This window comes from Neodiprion virginianus, unplaced genomic scaffold, assembly GCF_021901495.1.
Source record: "Neodiprion virginianus isolate iyNeoVirg1 unplaced genomic scaffold, iyNeoVirg1.1 ptg000063l, whole genome shotgun sequence".
In the NCBI taxonomy this organism is placed as follows: domain Eukaryota; kingdom Metazoa; phylum Arthropoda; class Insecta; order Hymenoptera; family Diprionidae; genus Neodiprion; species Neodiprion virginianus.
In genome coordinates, this window is record NW_025804459.1 from 33,634 (window position 1) to 56,740 (window position 23,107).

Below are 23,107 nucleotides of genomic sequence, written 5' to 3' on the forward strand. Positions count from 1 at the left end.
CTTCTTCTCTTTCGTCTTCTTCTTCTTTTTCTTCTTCTTCTTCTTCTTCTTCTTCTTCTTCTTCTTCTTCTTCTTCTTCTTCTTCTTCTTCTTTTTCAGACTCCGACTAGAGCTAAGGGATGTTATGTATACCTGGATTATTTTTGTACCCCGAATTAAATCTTTCAGGTATTTTCATTTCATGGTATTTTTTATTCACTGCAAGCAATCCGTTAGTTAATCATCGAGGTGAGGTTGATGCACTCGGCCATCATACGGCGATCATTACCCGAAATTAACGAGAAACCGATGCTTCCGTATTGAGGGCATTTCGAGAAAATCATGAATGCTTCTGAGTAGCATAAGAAAAATTTTTGAATCTTGATATAATTGCTTCTCTAATTGAACAGTGGGTATCATTATAGGCCTTATAGGTACAAGGTTCGTACCCATGAGCAAAGATCGTGTGGAGATTTCATCTAAAAGAGTACCGAAATGAAAACCTTGAGGATTTGAAATTCCGACGCTGCGAGGTGGTAAGATTTTTTTTTCTTCGTCTCTCGTCATCGTGAATATAAAACCTAACGAAGTCTTAATTTTCTTTTATCCTGATTAAATTTTCTTTTCCGTTAATTTTCCTTCCTCCTGTTTTTAATTACAATCCACTCGTCTCGTCCTGACTCGAGTCTTATTTTTGCCGTTCTCTTTTCTCTCCTTTTCATTACCCTCGGATTTTTATAAAATATTTTCTAACCCCAAGAAAGCCTGCAGGCCACAGAGCCCCGAGGCAGCCAAAGGCTCTTGAATGTGGTCCGGCAATTTCATGTCCCCGTTCGGCGTTCGAACAGGTCTCGAGATGCGGGACGTATAAGAGATCCATAGATCCGGCAACACTCGCGCCGCAACGAAAGCGGGAACTCTCGAGCGACGCTGTCCTCGTCGTACGCCACACGTGCCCGTCCAACACACAAGGGTTAACTTCATCCCACCCGACGGCGAAGGAGCTTGCGGAATTATTGGGGTCCCAGACTGAAGAATCGGGCAAGCGAAACATACCCATTACCCTTAATCACGGGGGCGATGTAACTTTCGCCCGCCCGCCCACTCACGCCGCACCAAACACAGCCGAGCCTCCGGATCCTGAAGTCTTGGCGAACTTGCCCACACGCCGCCATACCCGTCTGGATGGATGGGTATCCTCATCCTCACCTCGATAGGGTGCAAACCTACATATTTGCCGAAGATGCCACTTTAATACTTGTCGGAATAATGCGTTAGCAAGAGTAGGTCCTCCTGATTCGCTTGTGTTTTCTCAATGTGTGCGAACGAAATTAGCATTAAAATATAATGTAATTTATTTAATTCCGATAACATATATCTGATACAAGTATCGTTTTGTATATTTAAAATTGGTAAATACAAGTAGATCAACTAGTCTGACGTCGCGTCAACGTGCAACTGTGAATTATGATTTTAAACTAAGCAAGGTGACTTACTGTTAGTTGCTAGTGTTATACGAGAGTTACTAAGTGTACTCAAGAAAAATCGCGCCTCCGACGCCGTAGGTGAAGGTGGACCTCGGCATATGAAAAACTCGACGACGACTCGACGGTTTGACTATTTCATTGCGACTGACTTGACGGTTAAAAAGAAAATCTACACCTTCGACAGTAAAGACTGAAACCACCGAGCAATTTCGAAATTTAGAAGGCCATCCTTTCACGGAGTCGTTCGTTCGCCCATCAATCACCACTCCGGCGTAATGGTACGGGCGGCGAGGTGCGAGAGGGTGTCAGTATGACGGCAGGAGCGTCCACACCGTGAAACATTACGAAACAGTGAAATGCCATACGCGACGTGAAATATCCGGGTTTCGATGTCGACGCTGCGCGGCACCGATCGTCACAGTCGAAATAACTGCATGCAGATCATGACCGTCGTGAATACGCCTTATACCTGCAGTGTTCACCGCCATTCAGACATGCGTACGATAATCCGCAGTTAGAGAGATAGTCCTACACGTAATTCCGAATGCGATGCAGGTCGAGGTACATGTATACAATGGTCCGTAATACGATGGGAATGGAAACTGCGCTGAATTCTCCATGGGCAATAATAGCTAGCTGCATTATTGGCGCGAAGGGTCGGGCTCCTGCTCGAGTGCCTTATATTGCGACTCGACGAGCTGATCGCAGCCGCGGAATTGCAGCTGGAACCTCCGTCGGCTGCGCGAAAATTATACTTAACCGTCTATGACCGATGAACGCTGCGCTGAATGACTCGGGAAATTCTTATTCCTGGACGATGGATGCCCGCCGGTGTGAAACGATATTACAACAGAGATGATCGTACATAATTGCGTCAGAGGTAACAACGTTACGTAGAAATTTTCACCAACGGACATTCAGGGAAGACGTCCCAGATTATACGCCCCGTTTCAGGTAAATAGATGCGAGATAAAGAGATTACGCGTCGGGAATCGATTTTAGGGAGGAACGACGGAGCCTCTTCAGCCTTCGCTCCTCGCCGACGACCATACCTATGCACGTGCACAGCGTCCATGCGGGAGTGACGCGAGCGACGCCGCGTCGCGCACGATGCCTTAATTTAGTGCACGTGTTGCCGCCCCCGCGCCGCTAGGATTTCGTCCCGGTAGGTGAAACCTGGTCTCAAGAGACCAGGGATTTATGCCCCTTGTCGCTGGCTTCGGACTAAATTCAGAGAGGGAAATTGCTTGCCGGTTACACCGGCGGCGTTCGTTGCAGAAACGACCGTAACCTCGGGTGCCATTCAACTTACGTACACGGAGCTGCTGTACCGCCGCCTTTGCGATCGCCAATTATTCGTATTCTTCTACTTTCAGGTTACCGTCAAAGACAACGGCAAGCCGGCGCTATTCTCGACAACTCGGGTCGTCGTCGAAGTTGAGGACGTCAACGACCATGGTCCGGAGTTCGAGCAGAAATTCTACACCGTCCAAATACCCGGATCTCCCAAGGCCGAAAAGCCACTGTTCCAGGTTCGGTCAAAATTCATAATTTTATTAGACGCCTATCGGTAAATCGGACTAACCGTCTTTTACACACCTTTTACTGTACACATGAAATACTATTATAGGTCACGAGAGAGACGGACCCTCTCGCAGATCGATTGAATTCCCTGTGCATAATTTGATTTTTCCCATAATCGCATTATGTGTACAAAATCGACCATAGTGTACAATTTTGACAATCTATGTGTGCACAGAACTCTGTGGCGACAATAACGATTCTGCACTTTGCCATTATGTTCTTATTGCAAATTCTTCGCACAGCCACGGCCTCATTTCGATCGTCGACAGTCCCGCATTTGATCAAACCCACCCTCAAAACATCGCGCTTATTGAGGCAAAATTATACGTAATCCCTTTTACAATATACATTTCGCAGTGTTGCGAGGCATTATACCTACACATAGGTATGATATACGTGACGATGTCATACAATTTTGTCTATAATAGTAGGATTTATTTATTTTTTTTTCTCTCATTAGTCACCTTTCGTACGGACAATTCCAGCAGCAATTCTGCGCACGCCCCCTTGCACTTTTGTAAACCCCCCCCCCCCCCCCCCCCCCCCCCTGAAACCCACCCAAGAGTCACCTGTACAGTCGCTGAACCCTTAGACACGATATCGACACGCAAGACCACCCCTGTTGCTGTACACACATTTCACCCGCACTCTGTTATTGCGCCGTCAATTTCAATGTTTAAATTTTTTTTTTTTGCTTGGTCGGTTGGGGCGGAAGTGAGGGGGGGGGGGGGGATTTTACCCCGGTCTCTTCTACGTCCGATCCGGTTCCATTCAACTCAACTACCACTCTCTGCACGGTGCTTGGGTTTCGGGTTCGTGGCCTATGTACACATACTCAATTCTCAAGTGTATACATAGACTGCAATATTATATATAACTCTCTGTTCTCTTTCTTCGGATTACTACGCAAGTTCAAACTTTCGCCGGGAAAAGATCAAGTTTTCTTTTTGGCTACTTCACATTCTTTAGGAAAGTGTGGCAAAGAACGGAGGATTATTTGATTTTCTCTTAACATAACAATCGTTCTACCAGTCACATCTAACGTCCAACAAATCACTGCTACTATCGCACTTGAATTGCTTCTATAGCTGCTGACTTGTGGCAAAATGAATGACCGAGGCGGTAGAAATGGAATATCGCAACGAGATGTGCGATGTAATAATATCCGTTGTGCAGTGCCAGGCCGTCCAGCTCTCGAAAATATAGTACACATTACGATTGGAGGAAAGAAAGTAGAGAAGAAAGTTATTGTTATCACGTCTCGTTGTTCTCGACAGAAATCGAGGAATCGAACACGGGATCTCGAGCACACGGTCGATGCGTTCTCTGAGAATGGAACTTGGGAGACTTTTAGCCCAGACAGCTTGTCAGGAGATCATTTCTTGAGGGTAAGGAAGCTTGGCACGTACCTAACATAACCGTATAAACCTAATAAGTAGATATGCGAGAGATGATGGCTGTATCTCTGCATACAACTGGCATATTTATACATACCGTTACCTACATACATCGCCGTATAAACACATACTTATATATATATATGTCTGTCGCTATCTTATCAAAGTTATATAGGTAGGTATGGTTAGGTAGGTTTCTTTTTCTATCAGAAACGATGATATTCATACACTGCTGCTCGAGATTCGTTATTACGATCTACATCTCTGTCACACCTCGGGGGCATTATTTACCTTTCCCTTGAATTGCGAGGCTGTTATTCATGCATACCGGCGTCTGTTTGGCCGTTTCGTCCTGCACGATAAAAACTTATTTCTCAGTCTTCTCGCAAACCGCGTGAAAGATACAGGCGCATACTTACATTGTATATTCTCGCGATCGTTGTGTCTTATCATCTATTCACAGCTGTCTTTAAATTCGTATACGTATAAAATGCCGTTAGCTCCTCGTATCCTCCGTCTGTTTGCACAACTCGATTCCTCCTCATACCCGCGCCACCCTCACCTTTGCATTGCTGCCGCTATTGCAATTATCATCGTCGTCATCGTCATCGTCATCATCGTCATCGTCATCATCATCATCATCATCATCATCATCATCATCATCGTCATTAACCCAATTATCACTGTATTTTTGCGTTACATATCATATTCCGACAAAAATTGTTACGTACCGTATGAGAATGCTATTGCTGCCCAGCCGCATTATAGTAAACAGGGCTGTCGCCATATCTTGACGCCTGGGAATGTCGAATGTTCGAGATTATACAACTTTTTGTTGTTGTTGTTGTTGTTTCTGTTGTTGTTATTGGTATTGGTATCATCATCATCATCATCATCATCATCATCATCATCATCATCATCATCATCATCATCATCATCATGATGTTGGTTGCACATGCCTATTTCAACATTAAACTAACGAAAGTCCATTGCACGCTGCAGAAAATTCGTCAAGCCCTGTGCCGCATGTTGCACCTACATGCAAACAACGCCATAAATTCTGTTTCTACAGCTGCGAAATATCGGCAAAAATATCTGTACATACGTATATAAAATCTAAACCTATAATGATGCTGCGCCGAGCAGAAACAGTGTGAGTGACAGTGTCGGTACGTCTCGCTAGTCGCACGTCGCAACTTTGCAAAATAGTAGAACTGGAGAGTCCCTGCTGCTGCCGGCGTACAGCCGAGCAGCCACTTGACATGGGCACTTGAACCAAACTACCTACTCGATGCTGCTAGTCCCCGGTGCAGCGGACTTACGTAACAGAAATAATAGTTTCACGTTTCAATACTACAGGATACAAACACTCACTTGATTATAGAAACGCCTGAAGACGCTTACATTACAAATCCTGCATCATGTGTACTATGATATCTTATCATCAGCCTGTTCACACACATAAACACACTTAAAGTTCTGTCGCATCATCGCATGTCGGTTGGGAATGCTAACGTCTGTAGATATTAGGGCCGCGTGAACGAAACGACCTCGCGTCACATCGCTTCTATCGTCTTTTGAAACTTGACAGATTTTCACGTGATTTATTTGAAAATGGTTACTTTACAGTATTCTCTCCAACTAATCATCGTGGCAGTCAAAGTCCTCCAGGTTGGAACTGGCACTATCTGAAACGGTTAAACTGTACCGTTGTTCTTTCGATACTCTCGCAATTATGGTCTCACCAATCTTTTAAAATGTACACCGCACCGAGCACCAGACTAAATAATGAAAACCATGCAATCACCAGGTACTGGCAAACGACAAAGACATCGGAGTCAACGGCGAGATCCAGTACAGCATCAAGGGGGGCAGGGGTAAGGGGAAGTTCAAGATCCACCCAACAACTGGAATGGTATACTCGCAGCGCGGTTTCGAGGCTGGCCAGGAATATGAGCTCATGGTATGCCCCGCTGAAATAGTTTACCGAATCTTCTCCAACCCCCGAGTAGCATCAGTCTAATCAACCAGCAAGTAATTAAGTTCCAAACTTCCCATTGACGCAACCACCGTACCGTCGGTCCTCCCGCAATTCAGAGCCGCGTGGCTGCGGCCTGAGATTTCAGGGAGAAAACCGCGCGCTCCCCTAACTGAAACTTTATCATCGTTTAGATCCGGGCCGTTGACGGCGGGGAACCTCAACGCAGCCACCAGACCAGGGTGTCTGTTCAGGTGATCGAGGCACCGAAGGACTCGGCGGAACCGCCGATATTCAAAACGGCCAACCAGAGCGTGGAAGTGACGGAGAGCGACGAAGTGGGATTTCTCGTCGCCCTTGTTCAGGCCACGGACAAAGACGGAGACGCCCTGTGGTACGACATTGTTGGTAGGTACAAACGCCGGCGTCGATGCTCGAATCGCCGACTGTACGTAGACTGCACTCAGCGTTCAATTTCTCGTTCTTCTTGCCATCAGACGGGGACAAGCGGGACGAGTTTTTCATCGGTCGGGACAACGGGAACGTTCTGCTGGCCAAGCGGCTGGACTGGGAAGCCCGGAATCTCTACAATTTGACAGTGAGCGTGAGCGACGGGGTGAACATGGTGTACACCCAGTTGTTCGTCACTGTTATCGACATAAACGATCACCGGCCGATATTCACCGAGAGCACATACCGCATTGACATATCTGAGAACGTGCCGAGAGGAGAGAAGATCCTGCAGCTACACGCCACCGACGAGGACGAGGACAAGAAGGTCTTCTACAGTCTTCACGCGGCCCAGAATCAGGACTCCCTCGAGATATTCCACGTCGACTCCGTGTCCGGAATAATGACTCTGAACGAGGCGCTCGACCGGGAGACCACCGAGGAACACGTGCTCACCGTGATGGTCAAAGACCAGGGCACACCGGCGAAGCGAAACTACGCGAGGGTCATCGTCACTGTTCACGATCACAACGATCACGCCCCGGAGTTTACGAGCGAGATCATCCAGGGTAAGATATACGAGACTTCGCCGGTGGGATCCGCGGTGGTCGAGGTCGTCGCGATAGATCAGGACCGCGGGGATAACGCGAAAATCACCTACTCGATAACCTCCGGCAACGTCGGGAACGTATTCACCATAAATCCGGACCTTGGGCTGGTGACCGTGGCCCGGGAGCTCGACCTCGGTGTCACTTCGGAGTACATCCTGCTCGTCAAGGCGACCGACCACGGCTCACCGGCTCTGACGAACACGGTCCCGGTACACGTGATGGTCACCATGGCCGACAACGCGCCGCCGAGGTTCATACAGCGAGAGTTGGCTGCGGAGATATACGAAAACCAACAGCCAGGGACCTATGTGAGGCACGTCGAGGCCCGGAGCACATCCTCGCTGCAGTTCGAGATCAGGAGGGGCAACGAAGACGACACCTTCTTCGTGAACCCGAGCACGGGCGTGATAACGACGAAAAATCAGCTGGACTACGAGAAGCGGAAGTTCTACAACCTAACGATAGCCGCGACGAACATGGCAGCGGCTGTCGCGACCTGCAACGTGGTCGTTCACGTTCTCGACAAGAACGACAACGCGCCGAGATTCCTGCAGGCCGCTTACAGTGGGGAAATCAGCGAGGGGGCCTCGATCGGTTCCCTGGTCTTGACCAACGGCAGCTCGCCGCTGGTAATAAAAGCCAAAGACGCCGATTCGGAGCTCAACGCTCTGCTTAACTACGACATAGTCGAGGACCTACCCAGGAAGTACTTCCGCATCGACTCGAGCACCGGCGCCATCCGCACAATAATGATCCTCGATCACGAGACCGTACCGGAGTTCGCCTTCCACGTGAAAGTTTCCGATCTCGGAAAGCCGCGGCTCTCCTCGGAGACCATTGCAGCGGTCAAGATTCACGTTACCGACGTCAACGACTCACCCCCAAAGTTCACCAGGAACGATTACAACGTAACGCTTCTACTGCCGACTTACAAAAACGTCGCCGTGCTCAGAGTGAACGCCAGCGACCCGGACAGCTCCGAAAGTGCGAATCTCAGGTACGACATAATCGACGGAAACAAGGGGCACGTCTTTGCGATTGATCAGTACGCCGGGATCATCACGGTCGATAAGCCTGACCAGCTCAGGCCGAACTACTTGTTGCACATCCGAGTGTCGGATGGGAAGTACTCGAGCATCACGCAGGCCAACGTCGTCGTCGAGAAGTCGGAGAATTCCGGCCTTGTGTTCCAGAAGAGCATATATGAGGGCACCATTCTCGAAAACTCTACTAAGGTCACCACCGTCGCCGTCGTCAACGTCCTGGGAAGCGCCCTCAATGAGCACGTCGTCTTCACCATACTCAATCCGACCGAGATGTTCGAAATCGGCTCAACTTCCGGCGCCATCAGGACCACGGGGCTTAGATTCGACCGCGAAGTTTGCGACAATTACGAGCTAATCATCGAGGCCATGAGCCGTATGCCCGACAGAGAAAAACCGAGGGTCGCTCACGTCATTGTGAACGTCACTATTTTGGACATGAACGACAATTGCCCCATGTTCGTTAATCTGCCGTACTACGCCGTCGTTTCCGTCGATGCCCAAAAGGGCGACGCCATCACGAAGGTAAGAATACTTTGTCAATATTGAGCCGAATTAGCGTGTGAATCGCAGAGTTTGTCAGCATTTTTCCACAGAAACAGACGTATGTAATGTTAATTACCATTTGTAAGGTTCACGCGATTGATATGGACAGCGGTGAAAATGGAGAAGTGCGTTACGAGCTGAAGAAAGGTCATGGAGAATTGTTCAAAGTTTGCAGAAGGACGGGTGAAATATCGTTGAAACAGAATCTGGAAGGACACAACCGGGAGTATCAGTTGATGATTGCCGCCTACGACGGAGGTGAGTCAACGAGTGTAACGTAATTGCATAGAGCAATTGGCTGGTAAGCGAATGCATAATTGTGAATCACTTTCAGGGATAACGCCATGTTCGATAGAAGTGCCCGTCAACGTGAAAGTGATCGATCGATCGATGCCGGTATTTGATAAACAGTTTTATACCGACAGCGTTCTTGAAAGCATAGAAGTTCATTCCCCGTTAGCGCTCTCGATCCAGGCCGAGTCACCTTTGAGTCGAAAGCTTATATATAGCATCGTTAAAGGCAACGACTATGAAGAGTTTGCCTTGGATTTCAACACTGGTGAGTTCGCAATTCACGAGAAAAAAAAAATCTTCCTTAGCATGTATTGTTTAACACCGTTTGTGGCAAAAGAAATCCCAATCCTGAGGGACTTATTCTGGACTAAAATATTGGGAAAAATTGTTGAGTCCGCTACTCTCTGATTATGTGAGCCAAGATTAGGACCATTTAAAATTTCTCCGAATATAGCAGCGAAGGAAGTTTTTCGTTTTAGTTCATCACCTTCTAGAAAGTTGTAAATTTTTCAAAAAATCTGCTCTTCCAGTTCAACAAGTTTCATATTGATGTAGAAAAACACGAAAACAGAGAAGAAGAAATCAAAAAATATCCATCCAGAATATTATCCCTGAGTAAAAAATGTAAATATTTTTTGACCAGCTGTGTCGTGATGTGTTCCTCGGTTCGTTAGTGTTATGGTGCTGAGGATATGCTAATTACACATTCCAAATCTTTATACCTACCTACTTTATGCGTAGAAAACATATTATTTTAACACGAATGTCCCGTCCAGTCCCGCAGATGATCGTTTGAGAACCCCCGACTGTACTTACACTGCAACTCTGGCTATGGGACAAGTAGTTATTTGGTGACAGAATCAACGGCCTATGCTTTGCCAATTTCACTATAACAAAACTGTAGCATCGGAATAATATTTATTTCGATTCTTTTGATCGGGCGCCGGGAAACGCTTGTCTAGAATTAAAACAAAAGATTCAATTTTCATTTTGATGTTTCAGGATTGAAAAGAAACAAAATAAAAAATAGAAATCCGAATGAATGCACAAAATTAGTTAACGATCTTTGCGAAAATGCTTGTCTTGCAAAAATCCATTCGTACATCAATGTATGAACATATAAAATGCGGTAAAAGTTGAATTGTAGTCTTTTTTTTTTCTTTACGTCGATCGTCAGGATATGAACTATTTCCAGGCCGGGGATCAGACCTCTAGAAATCTGCTTACTGCCGAAAATTTTGCCGAGATATGCTTGTATCGACTTATCGTTTTCCCATTTCAGTTACACGCGAAACGACGTGCTTTTTTTCTGCCTTATATTACTTTCCAACGAAAAACGGGATTGACATAGTTTTCGAACCTGGATGTACCTATCGGTGTATTTGAAATTGCGTCGTTAAAACGCAAATTTCTCTTTGTATTCGTAGTAGAACCTTTTCAGAAAAATGGACTGAGTTTTACTGTGACGCGTATAAATTCTACCTGGAATTTTTGTGAAGCCGTTACAAAATGAATAAGCGTTTGAAAGAAAAAAAAGTATATATACATACATACATATATATATATATATATATATAATAATTCTTATCTACATGACTTTTATTGATACGTGAAATATATGTAAGACCAACACATAAATAATTGTACACACTTGTGCAGTATTTACCCCCACCAATTGAAAACCCCCTAAAGTGCTTGATTCGATTTGGAAATTAAAATTTTGTTGTATCTCCCTGTTTCGCAGCCCCCGACAGTAACAATGGTCCTTGTGAGTATAAAACATACCAGTTATATCCAGTCTGCTGTGTTGCTGTTATTTTTTCGTCATTACATTGCTTTCTGCATGAAACAATTAACAATGATTGATTACTCCTTTCATCGTATAGATATTTAAAAAATAATTATACAAGCATTTCCCACAAGCAATATCATTCATAAGAAGCAATGTATAGCGAATGAATATGTACATAGGCTTCGTGCTGCAATTTATCACGTTGATCACTTGTTCATTTGCGCGTGTTTGTGTGTGTGTGTGTGTGTGTGTGTGTGTGTGTGCGCGCGCGCGCGCGTCCGTGCGTGGGTACTGTTCTTTCTTCTCCTTTTTTACAAGCACTCCAAACGTCGATTTGTTTTATTGTGTTCGTGCATGAAACCTCACGCACTGCAGCCACTATCTATCCCCTTCAACTTCTGCGTCATTCTTGGAAAAACTTTATGCATACGAAGGTTCGTTACGTCGTTTGCGGGCTGTGACATCTGAAGTTACTCTGAAAAAAAAGTGTCAAATGTTACTTACATCGCAAACACATCGTTTGCATTCGATGAAACTATCATTGTTCTTCCGTCTGAGCAGTTTCGTCTCTAACTCAGAGATGATCTGATGTTGGGGATAATATTCTTCCGTCAGAGCTTGCTTTACATGCTTTTACGTATTTTCGTATGTTGTTATAATCACTTGTCATCACGTGCTTTGTGACACCGGTTCAGACATTGCATGCATTTCTTTGGTTTCACGATATCCCAAAACATTTTTCATTCACCAATAGAATTTATTATTCCTCTATCCGAGGTGTTAATTTTTTCTATACTTTTAGCGAAGTTTAATCATCTCACCAAGCATTCAACCATAACTTTAAATAGTAATAAGTACCATTGGACCACTGTCTGCATAACATTCTGGACCATGGTATGCGTATTATTGCATGACACTATCTGATCTCGAGCATCATAACAATAAAATTGCACTATATGGCGTCGTGGCGTTATGCATTAAATACTCTTCCCATATACACGGATGCGTTCATTAGTACTATCGAACGTTAGAGAAATTGACGCGAGATGGAATGGCCACCCTATATAAATAGTCGCACCATTTATTCTCATGTAAAATTTTAGTAAATAGAAGACAGTCAATTTCTCTAACGTATTTACGGCTAGATCACCCTTCGGGCTTACAAATCTTTATTCAAAAAATTAGGTGTCATTTATGTGGTGGATGAACTGGATTACGAGCAAAAAAAACAGTACGAGCTGACGGTACGAGCAACGGACAGCGTTTCCGGTGTCTTTGCCGAAGTGCTGGTTAGCATCCTGGTATTGGATGTCAACGACTGCCCTCCAGAATTTACCCAGGACTCTTACAACATATCAGTATCCGAGGCAGCGCCATTTGGAACATCAATCTTGCGAGTTTATTCGCGGGATAATGACACAGGCGAGTATAGAGAATTGGTGTTTTTCCCCCACTATCCCTTCGCCCAATTGCGAGCCCCTTTCCCATCCTCGCGGTGGAACGTACCGGGAAGCCTGTCAAGGATTGAAACATGTTCCGAATGATTTACGTTACAGGTATAAACCAGAAGGTTCGATACGCGATACAAAATGACACGGAAAACAGCAGGGAGTATTTTCACATGGACCCGGAGGAGGGAGTAATCTACTTGAAGAGGTCGCTGGACCACGAAAGGCATAGCTCCCATCACTTTACCGTTCTGTCGACGGACAGGGGAGTTCCAAGCCTGTCGAGCACAGCTCACGTCTGGGTGACTGTCGTTGATATGAACGACAATCCGCCGGTGTTCGAGCAAATATCGTACACATCTTCCCTGTCCGAGCATGCAGAACGCGGCCAGTTTGTCACCGTCGTGTCGGCAGGTGATCAGGATTACGTAGACGAGTCGCGTTTGACTTATACGATAGTAGGTGGCAATGATCAACAGACTTACACGATCGATCCAAACACAGGAATCATTTCTCTGATCAACATGCAGAACTTTGGGGACCAAAAAATGACCATGCTCAATGTCTCCGTGAGCGACGGAGTTTACACCAGCTTCGCTAGAGTGAAAATTGAGATACTACCCGCCAACCGACACAACCCGAAGTTCCCCAATCCTCAGATCGAAGTCACTGTGCTGGAAAATCAACTCGCTGGCAGGCTGGTAACCAATGTGATCGCGGATGATGAGGATTTCGGAGACTACGGAATCGTCACATACTCGATTCCCTCTGAAATGATGAAGGGAACGTTCGACATCAACAAATTGACCGGGGAAATCGTTACCAAGAAGAAACTCGACCGGGAGCATCAGAAACTGTACGAACTTCCAGTCATGGCTACCGACGGTGGTGGAAAGTCGGGATTTATCATGATCAGGGTCAGAGTCGGGGACGAAAATGATAACTCGCCGGTATTTCTTCTCAAAGAGTACAAAGCCACTATTCACAGCAATCTCTCGATAAATACAGTTTTCCTGAAGGTCAAGGCTCTCGATGCAGACGAAGACGATGCCGCAAGGATCGAGTATTCCATATACGAAAAGCAGAACTCTGACGCTATGGATCTATTCGGTATCAAGGCTGACACCGGCGCGTTGTTCCTGAAGAAAAGTGCTCTCCCGTGGGGTAAGAAATACGACACGATCATTCATTAGTTTCAAATATCGGAGTCAGCGAGACAAGCTATACTAACGAACTTCGAACAATTTTATTTTTCAGGAAACCAACTGTTCCAAATGTTCATCAGGGCTGAAGACAGAGGAGTAATCTCCCACCATGCCGACGTTCCTCTATACGTTTACATAATGGGTGCACAGGACGTTCCGCCTCTCTTCGAACGGAAGGAGGATAAATTCTTCATCTCGGAGGCATCGCCTGTTGGAACGCCTATCACTCGATTGAGGACCGTTACCAACAGCTCAGTCACATACAGAATAATATCTGGCCCCGAGAGCGCCTCGCCGTTTATAGTAGACCCGAATGGTCAAATAACGCTGGCGAATCCGTTGGATCGTGAAATCAAGGACAATTATTTAATCGGAGTCTTGGCCGAAACCGATTCGAGCCCACCCCTAACGGCACTGGCCGAGATATCGCTTCAAGTACTGGACGAGAACGACCACGCTCCGATGTTTGAAAGCAATCCGTACACCCTAAGTCTTGCCGAAAATATTGACGAGGGTACACTGATCTTGAAAGTAATTGCTCACGATAATGATCTGGGCAGCAACGGCGAGGTCCGGTATTCCTTTGGATCCGACATCGGGGAACTGGCGAACGTGTTCACCGTTGACGCTTACACAGGGTGGATTTCAACGCTGATTCAACTGGACAAGGAGAAACAGTCCGAGTACAAGTTCCAGGTCGTCGCAACTGACAATGGAAACCCGAGACATTTCGCGAGGACGTCAGTCAACATAAAACTGAAGGACTACAACGACAATCCGTCTATGTTCGTTGATGATAATTACGACGCGGTCGTGAAAGAAGACGCTTTGCCCGGTACCGTTGTCGTCAAACTCCTCACCACCGATCGGGACAAGGATCTGAAAACTCCGGTCGAGTTCTACATAACATCGGGTGATCCCAGATCACAGTTCCAGATCAGATCTACGGGCGAAGTTTACGTCGCGAAGAATTTGGACAGGGAAATGATTGGTGAATACGAGCTTGACGTGATTGGAACTGACGGTAAATATGTTTGCAAAACGGAAGTGAGAGTTGAAATTATCGACGTTAACGACAACCCTCCCTATTGTCTGCGCTACCGATACAGAGAGATTTTATCCGAAGGATCCCATCCTGGAACATATGTACTCACAGTATTGGCCACTGATTATGATGACGAGCCGAATGCTAAGCTGAGGTTTTACCTGACCGGTGAAAACAATGAAAAATTCTCACTTGACAAAGAGAACGGGGTACTCAAAACGGTTGGCCAATTGGACAGAGAAACACAGGCAAAATACTCGCTCACCGCTCACGTTCAGGACAGGGATAAGCCTGCGTGGGAATGCTCATCGCAGCTGGAAATTCTGGTATCCGATTTGAACGACAACGCTCCCAAGTTCACAATGCAATCCTACAGCGCTACCCTTCCTGAGGACGTGGAAGTCGGCACGCTGGTCACCAAGGTTCACGCAACAGACGATGACATCGGTATAAACCGAAAAGTGAAATATGAGTTTATCGATTCTGCCGAAGGACACTTTCTGATCGCTGCAGACAGCGGCATCGTGACTCTGGCCAAGCCACTGGATAGGGAAACCAAGGCAATGTACAACGTCAGCATCCAAGCAGTCGACCAGGGAACACCCCAACTCTTCAGCGTTGCCACTCTGATAGTTAACGTTCAAGACATCAACGACAACCCACCAGAGTTTGCCTCCAAGTTTTACTTTGCGCGTGTTCCCGAAGTCGATGCCGTTGGCACTGAAGTAGCAAGAGTTCTCGCCACGTCGAAAGACACCGGAGTCAATGCCGATGTTTACTATTCCATAGTAGGTGGCAATGAACACAAAAAGTTCCAAATTGATACCCAAACTGGTGTCATCACGATTGCCGAACAACTGGATTACGAACGAGCTAGAGATTATTTCCTGACTATTCAAGCAATCGACGGCGGCGTTCCACCCCTGAGCAATCATGCCACTGTCAATATTACCGTTACTGACAGCAACGACAACGCCCCAGCCTTCAGTCAAGTTTCGTACAGCGCTCGAATCAGGGAAGATGCTAAAATTGGCGACAAAATATTACAGGTATAAAATTCTCAACAATATCAATGTTGAAGTCTGGCGATGTGTAAAATTCTACCGTTCAAAGTATAGAGCTTACATACATTTAAGGATTATTAAATTTTTTCAATGCGATTACAGATATATGCAAATGACTTGGACAGTGGTGAGAATGGAAACGTGTCGTACTCAATTCAACGGGGAGATAGACAAAAACAGTTTGCTATCGATGAGAAATCTGGGTATATATCTGTCGCAGCTCTACTGGATCGAGAAATGGTTTGTTATTATTCATCGACTTCATTGACTAAAAAATCTAAACTGTTATGCGAGTATTCAAATTCAAATATCCTGGTATTGCGAAATCTTGAGAAGTGACAAAAAATCTTAGTTCCACCTGCTTTGGTTCAATTTTACAGATATCCAATTACGTGTTGGAGGTCCATGCGAAAGATAATGGGATTCCAATGCTGATGAGTTTCGTGATGGTCAACATTGAGATTTCCGATGCAAATGACAATCCCCCATTGTTTGCTCAATCGAATTACACCGCTGTAGTACAAGAGGATAAACAACTTGGTCACATTATACTAAAGTTTATCGTAACGGATGCAGATACATCACCCAATGCTGAACCCTACACGTTTGACTTCAAATCTGGAAACGAAGGGGACTCGTTCCGTTTAGAGCAAGACGGAACTTTGAGGACGGCAACAAAATTCAATAACAGAGTAAAAGACAAGTACCTCTTACTTGTCAGAGTCTTCGACAATGGAAGTCCCCCGTTGTATTCCGATGCCTGGGTGGTGATCAAAGTTATCGAAGAATCACAATATCCGCCAGTCATCACGCCTCTTATAGTCACTGTCAATTCTTACATAGATGAGTATCCAGGTGGAACAATTGGCAGGATTCACGCGACGGATCAAGACCCATATGACACACTGGCCTTTAGTCTAATACCTTCATCCCCGAACCCCACCGCCGACTTGTTCCAAATTGATAGCGTCGACGGTACCTTAGTAGCGCTTCCTAGGTTGGACGTTGGCGAATACAAAGTTAATGTTAGCGTAACGGACGGCAAATTCCACTCGTATTCAATAGTGAATGTCAACGTAGAGCTGGTCTCAGAAAAAATGTTGGAAAACTCGGTGATAGTGAGATTCCGAGAAGTCAGCCCCGAAGATTTTATACTCAGCCATCGTAAAGGGTTCGTCAGAACTGTGCGTAACGCAATGAACTGCAGACTCAAAGAAGTGATAATAATAAGCGTACAGCCATCTACCGATGAAGCGAATGTTATCAAATCTCGAGCAACCCGCCAGGCTGTTCATAACGATCTTGACGTTTTATTTGCTGTCCGAAAAGCCCAAACTATGCTCGGAGCTGTGAGTTTTTACTCGTCGGAAAGCATTCGCGAAGCTCTTAATCAACGTATTGAGGAACTGGAAGAATCTACAAAGCTTGTGGTTGAGGAGATCGTGAGGTACAAATGCAACAAGGGCTACTGCGTTTATGGAGAGTGTTACGACAAAATAAACCTGGACCCCAATCAGCTCTTGCCCATCGCTACCGATGTAACTAGTTTCGTATCGCCACGTCATAAGCACAAGATGGAATGCAGCTGCAGGGAAGGATACGCCGGAAGTCACTGCGAAGTTGTGGTGAACGAGTGTGCGAGAGATCCATGCCCGAATTTCAAAGTATGCGTACCAGATTCCTCTCTTCAAGGATACTCCTGCCAATGCCCCGAGGGATTCGCTGGCCAGACATGTGACATTGACATATCAAAGTGTCACGACGAGTCCTGCTACATCCCTCGAAACCCAATTTCATTCAGTGGGAAGAGTTACGCTCGTTACAAAATAGACAAGTCATTGACGAAACATACAATCGAAGAAAGACTGAGTCTCTCCCTGAGGATAAGAACTGTGCAACCGACTGGAAATCTCATGTACGCGGCTGGGAAAATAGACTATAATATTTTGGAGGTGGTCAATGGGGTTGTGCAGTATAGATTTGACCTAGGCAGCGGGGAGGGTTTGGTCAGGGTGAGCAGTGTCTATGTGAGTGACGGGCAGTGGCACGATATTCAGCTTGAAAGAGAAAACAACAACGCGCGGGTTACCGTCGATGGAAAGCATGTAGCCCATGGTGCAGCCCCAGGAATTAATGATATACTCAATCTTCAGTCCGACGATTTATACCTGGGTGCCGAAGTGAGACAGCATCCGTCAATACTGGGCTTCGAGGACGTGCAAAGAGGATTTTACGGGTGCATGGACGACGTAAGAATCGGAAGAGTATCCGTCCCTCTGCACATGAGCGGCGCCAGCAGCGTAGCGGTATTGAAACGGTTTGCAAACGTGGAGTTCAGCTGTGATCCTGCAACGACATTGGTGCCATTAGGAGTCTGCGGTTCGCAACCATGCCAAAATGGCGGAACATGCAAGGAATTGGGAGGCGATCACTACGAGTGTCAGTGCCATGGGAGATTTGTGGGCTTAGTCTGTGACGTCGACACAGACCCATGTGCGTCGTCTCCATGTCTTTATGGCGGTCGGTGTAAAATTGTTGCCGGAGGTGGAGATTTCAAGTGCGATTGCACTGGCGCAAACCTCAGTGGAAAAAGGTGCGAATACGGCAAGTATTGCAATCCAAATCCGTGTGTACACAGGGGTGTTTGCGAAGAAGGGAACAACGGCCCAATCTGCAAGTGCCACGGATTTACGGGAGAACGGTGCGAAACGGATATAAACGAGTGCGATACGAGGCCTTGCACCAACGGGGGTACTTGCATAAACGAAGTAGGGTCGTACAGGTGCGTTTGTCCTCCGAACATGACTGGTCTGAACTGTGGAAATCCGGCTTACTCGACGCCGATTATATCAAGTCACTTTAACATCACTTGGGAACAATTGATATGGATCAGTATTGGTATCCTCGTTGTTTTGTTCTTATTGATTATCGTTATTTTCACTTATCGGAGAATACGAGTGAAGCGCACAAGAGCAAGAGCCAACAATATAAACAACGAGACTCGAAAGCAAATTGTCCTGAATTCAGCAAGACCGCACGAACACGAATTCAAGCGTAGTTCAAAGCTGAGTAACTTGGAAGTGATACAGGTAATTGAACTTGAATTTAATGCCGCTTATGTAGCTGTGATCGTCACATATCTATAGTATCTGTGTGTGTGTGTGCGCGCGTGCGTGTGTGTGTGCGTGCGCGTGTATGTGTGTATAGCATGATTCTTACAACTATTACTTGATAAAATTTCCCTCATTGCGTAACAATAGTGCAGTTTATTTTGTTTGCTATTGGCTGGTTTATAATTTCTGATTTACAATTTAGTGAAAGTGTGGTTTTCCTTTCGTTGAGTTTAAGGTTTTTCGTGTGATTTCGTTTCAGAGAGAACCTCCCCAATGTCCTCCTCGTCCCGCTTCCTACACACCTAGTTCTAACAATGAGCCGGCTCCCTATAGCAATTCCGCTGCTGTAGCCCTGAATAATTTGGACACCCTGAGAAGCTATGGCAGTGCAGGCGACGAACTGGAGAACTTTCCACCCGATTACCTCAGAAACCTCAATCGAAGCACTCCGCTACCTCCTCCCTCCCTATCAAACCCTGTCGGCGGAAATGCCACCGGCAGCGACACGGACAGTTTGCACAAGCCGACATGGCAGGAACAGATGCATTTAGCATCCTTCATTACCGATGCAACAAAAATCAAGAACGGTGAGTACCGGTTGTAGCTTTTTATTTTAATTTGCTTAGTGCATGATGGGTCTGCTGGATAGCTTTCATCGAAGGTTCTCTGTGGCATTCTTGAAAGTTCCGAACAGTGGTATGACAGTGAACGCGAACCCCATTAACACCGGCGTGTCGTTGTGTGTGCACTAACAGACCTGAAACGAGCGAGCCCAGTGGTACCAGAGCTGACCGCTGGAGGACTTCTACTAAACACCCGACGGGGGCCTCACGCAGAAGGGACGTCTATAGCTTCCCTTTCCTCCATTGAGGACGATCCCCGTATAGTAGGTGGTAAGTGGATTGGACCGATTGCTTGATTTATCAATGGGAATTGCTTTGCCTGGCAAAAAACTCTTTTTTCCACCACTCGATTTCTTTGCTTTTCACGCTATTACGCGGCACTGCGGTAGTAAAATCTGCATGTAGTCTTTCAGAGTACAGTTGTTGTCTGCAATGCTTTTAGGGTATCACTGGGACTGTTCAGACTGGGTCAGGCCAAGTCAGAACCCCTTACCTAACATCACGGAGGTTCCTGGCAGCGAAGTTCCAGACTCATCGAGCTTCCACAGCAATGAGAGCAACGAGTCCAACACTCATCAGCTACCACCAAGTAAGTTTTCACCGCCGCTTCACAGCTTTTCAACATCACGTCACACAGTAATTTACCTTAATTACTTCGCATGTAATTCCACGGTATATTATTACTAAAAAATAAAGCACTTCATCTGTGAAAAGAAAAAAAAAAAAAAAACACATCATCAATCACGGTGATTTATTCAAACAATAGAACGTAACAACACAAAAGTATGATACCGTGTAACAGAATGCTCTGTCTTAAATTTCACAACTCAGTATTGAACATGAAACTAAGATACAGATTATTTTGCTACATTTCCGCATCATCTATTGCCGAATGTAAATCGATAACGTGGGAGTTTGATAATTACGAACGTCTCTCATTACACTTTACCTACTGTAGCTGACTTGGTGTAATTATTGAAATCCGGATATGTAATCAATTGAAAGTAAAATGGAAAAATTATGACTTTCAGTGCATGGTCCAGTAGATCCGTCAAGAGATATTGAAACCTTGGATGAAGATCAAGAATCAGAGTACGTAGGAGATTCTGAATGTGGAACAGAGTTTTCCGAACACAACTATTGCCCAGAAAGCCAGCGTTTGAACCCACTTGATAGCGGAGGCGAGGGAGAGTACAAGTACAAAGATACCGAGAGCTATATTCGCCATCCAAATTCATATCTACCACACTATAACATTCATACAGATACAGAGAACGAGACGAATCCGCTCAATGGACGCCTTAGTACTCTAGAGTCTGATGAAGAAGACGATGTAGTGCCTTATGGTTTTCCAAGCAGCCGACGGAACCGATGCCTCAAAGGAGACGATGTTGACGAAATAGGATCGGTGATCACTACTCTAGAAGAAAGAAATTCGCTGTTGGGCGGTGGAACCAGCAACAGCGATCTATCTACTAATCTGTGCGAGATCGATGATTCTGAATATGAGATCACAGATCAAAAGAACAGTAGTCGCGTGTGGTTACCAGGCAATGGCATCACGCAAACCTCGGTGTGACAAACAATTATGATTATCTTCATACCCACTGACAATGGACTAAACGTGATCGTGTTTGTGTTCGTCGCAGGAACAGTTGTTGTTCTTAATCGCGATATTTTGTACATATTATCAATAACAGATAGATAGATATGCAGTCGCTATGCAGGCAGCTGTATTGAAATACCAACGTATAAATACAACATAGATAGTATAATTATAGAAATACGAATGATGGTGCGTGATGCAATAGCGGCGCACACCATTCACACAGATTATGTCATGGTTATTAGTAGATAGCAAGGGTTATACTCATACTGGACTTTTGAATATTTAGGTTTTATGACCTAATTTGCAGCCTATTAAACACACTACAAATACGACTCGAGTGGCAGCGATTGATAATTGAGTTCATTACTATTTTACATGCGCTATCGGTCGACAGTTGAATGCACACACACACAACTGACGCTACAACCAAGCTCTCCTCGGTAATGTATTCGGTATAGTCATATATTTAACGGAGAGGATAAAATTGTGAAAGAACCATGAAATCTTCGTAAAAAAGACCTATTCATATTCTTACGTGAAAGAAAGACAAATTTAAATTCACTGCATCCATCATGATCACGTTGATAGACCAATTACTATAATTTAATGATGAGATATTATTATTAATTTAAGTCAAGTGTTTTCCACGCATTTTTTCGCTGTACACGATGCATTTCGACAATGCAGAGGGATTATAAAATACCTACATATAACATATTATTATATATAACATATAAATAAATATACATATCGATTCGTTCGCGTATTTTTATTAACTGATTACCATAATGTTATTTTGATAAATTGTAAATGAACTGATGGACTACTTAATAATATTGTATAATGAACTACCATGAATTTACTGTATGATACTGTACTGTATACTATAGGTATAGTAAGGGAATAATGAATTTGAAAAATGCTAGTGGCAGTGAGCTGCTCCGCAAGCAGTGAGCATGTGCGAATGAGAGCGCGTGAATGTATGTGTGGCTAAGATGTGTTGAATGCACAAAGTATATACATAGTTGAAAAAAGATATAAAATATTTTTACTGTGATGATAATAATGTTTGTACGATGATTAAAAAGAAGAAAGAAAATATGAAGAAAAAACATACTGCAATGACTTGTAATATAATAACCGAAATGTTAAACCATCAAATGAACCAATGTTTTATAACTTGAAAAAAACAAAAAAAAAAAAAAAAAAACAACAACTAGAACTATACTACCTGGGGAATGTTCCTCGCCTACAACTAATGTCTATTAATTAACTCCAGTAAAAATATATAGTGTACTTTCGTTTCATTTATCAAAATGATCACCGTCAATCATCAGATGGGACAATACGTGTATATATACTACTGTATATCTGTAATTGAAATTTTGGTGCTACCTACATCAAATTTTAAACCTGTCCCAATATTCTGATAAGACTGCACGGTAATATTAGCAATTTTGCTGATAATTACAGATTCATTTTTATACGTCGTATTCACAATTTAAGTATGAACGAAAAACGTTGTTTAAACCATTAATTGTAATATACTTACGAAACTACAAATTAACGTCCCATCTTTCATTCGCTAATTGAGATTGCCATTACGCAAAGTATATAGGTATTATTTCTTCGCAGTATAATATCTAATTACATATAATAATAAGGAATTTATTACGATTATTAATTATCATGCGGAAACAGAACCATAAGCCATTAATTTGTATACATATTCATAAATAATACTTTCATTCCGTCAGAAAATATACTTAACTTTCTTTTGTAAGACGATATAATTCAATTGTGACTTAATTCAGTGCAAGATGGCGCTGACATTTTTGT

At 44.6% G+C, this 23,107-nt stretch overlaps 1 protein-coding gene across 1 annotated transcript; it reads left to right on the plus strand.

The window, feature by feature from the left end:
• The first annotated feature begins 2,911 nt into the window (after positions 1 to 2,911).
• Positions 2,912 to 22,541, plus strand: LOC124309903 (fat-like cadherin-related tumor suppressor homolog). Its single transcript, XM_046773573.1, has 16 exons — positions 2,912 to 3,036; positions 6,258 to 6,410; positions 6,620 to 6,833; positions 6,923 to 9,054; positions 9,162 to 9,333; positions 9,410 to 9,634; positions 11,114 to 11,137; positions 12,347 to 12,583; positions 12,718 to 13,773; positions 13,867 to 15,908; positions 16,026 to 16,163; positions 16,304 to 19,012; positions 19,296 to 19,623; positions 19,792 to 19,929; positions 20,102 to 20,248; positions 20,691 to 22,541. Exons 2-16 carry the CDS (start codon positions 6,360 to 6,362, stop codon positions 21,236 to 21,238), a joined length of 10,161 nt encoding a protein of 3,386 aa, XP_046629529.1. The 5' UTR covers positions 2,912 to 3,036; positions 6,258 to 6,359; the 3' UTR covers positions 21,239 to 22,541.
• Positions 22,542 to 23,107: the final 566 nt, after the last annotated feature.

Bases quoted from the DNA above. Each gene is read 5' to 3' on its own strand.
- LOC124309903 (XM_046773573.1), top strand. From the start codon at position 6,360: ATGGTATACTCGCAGCGCGGTTTCGAGGCTGGCCAGGAATATGAGCTC. The intron at 9,334-9,409 runs GTGAGTCAACGA...AATCACTTTCAG, and splicing joins GATTGCCGCCTACGACGGAG to GGATAACGCCATGTTCGATA. The intron at 19,013-19,295 runs GTAATTGAACTT...ATTTCGTTTCAG, and splicing joins GTAACTTGGAAGTGATACAG to AGAGAACCTCCCCAATGTCC.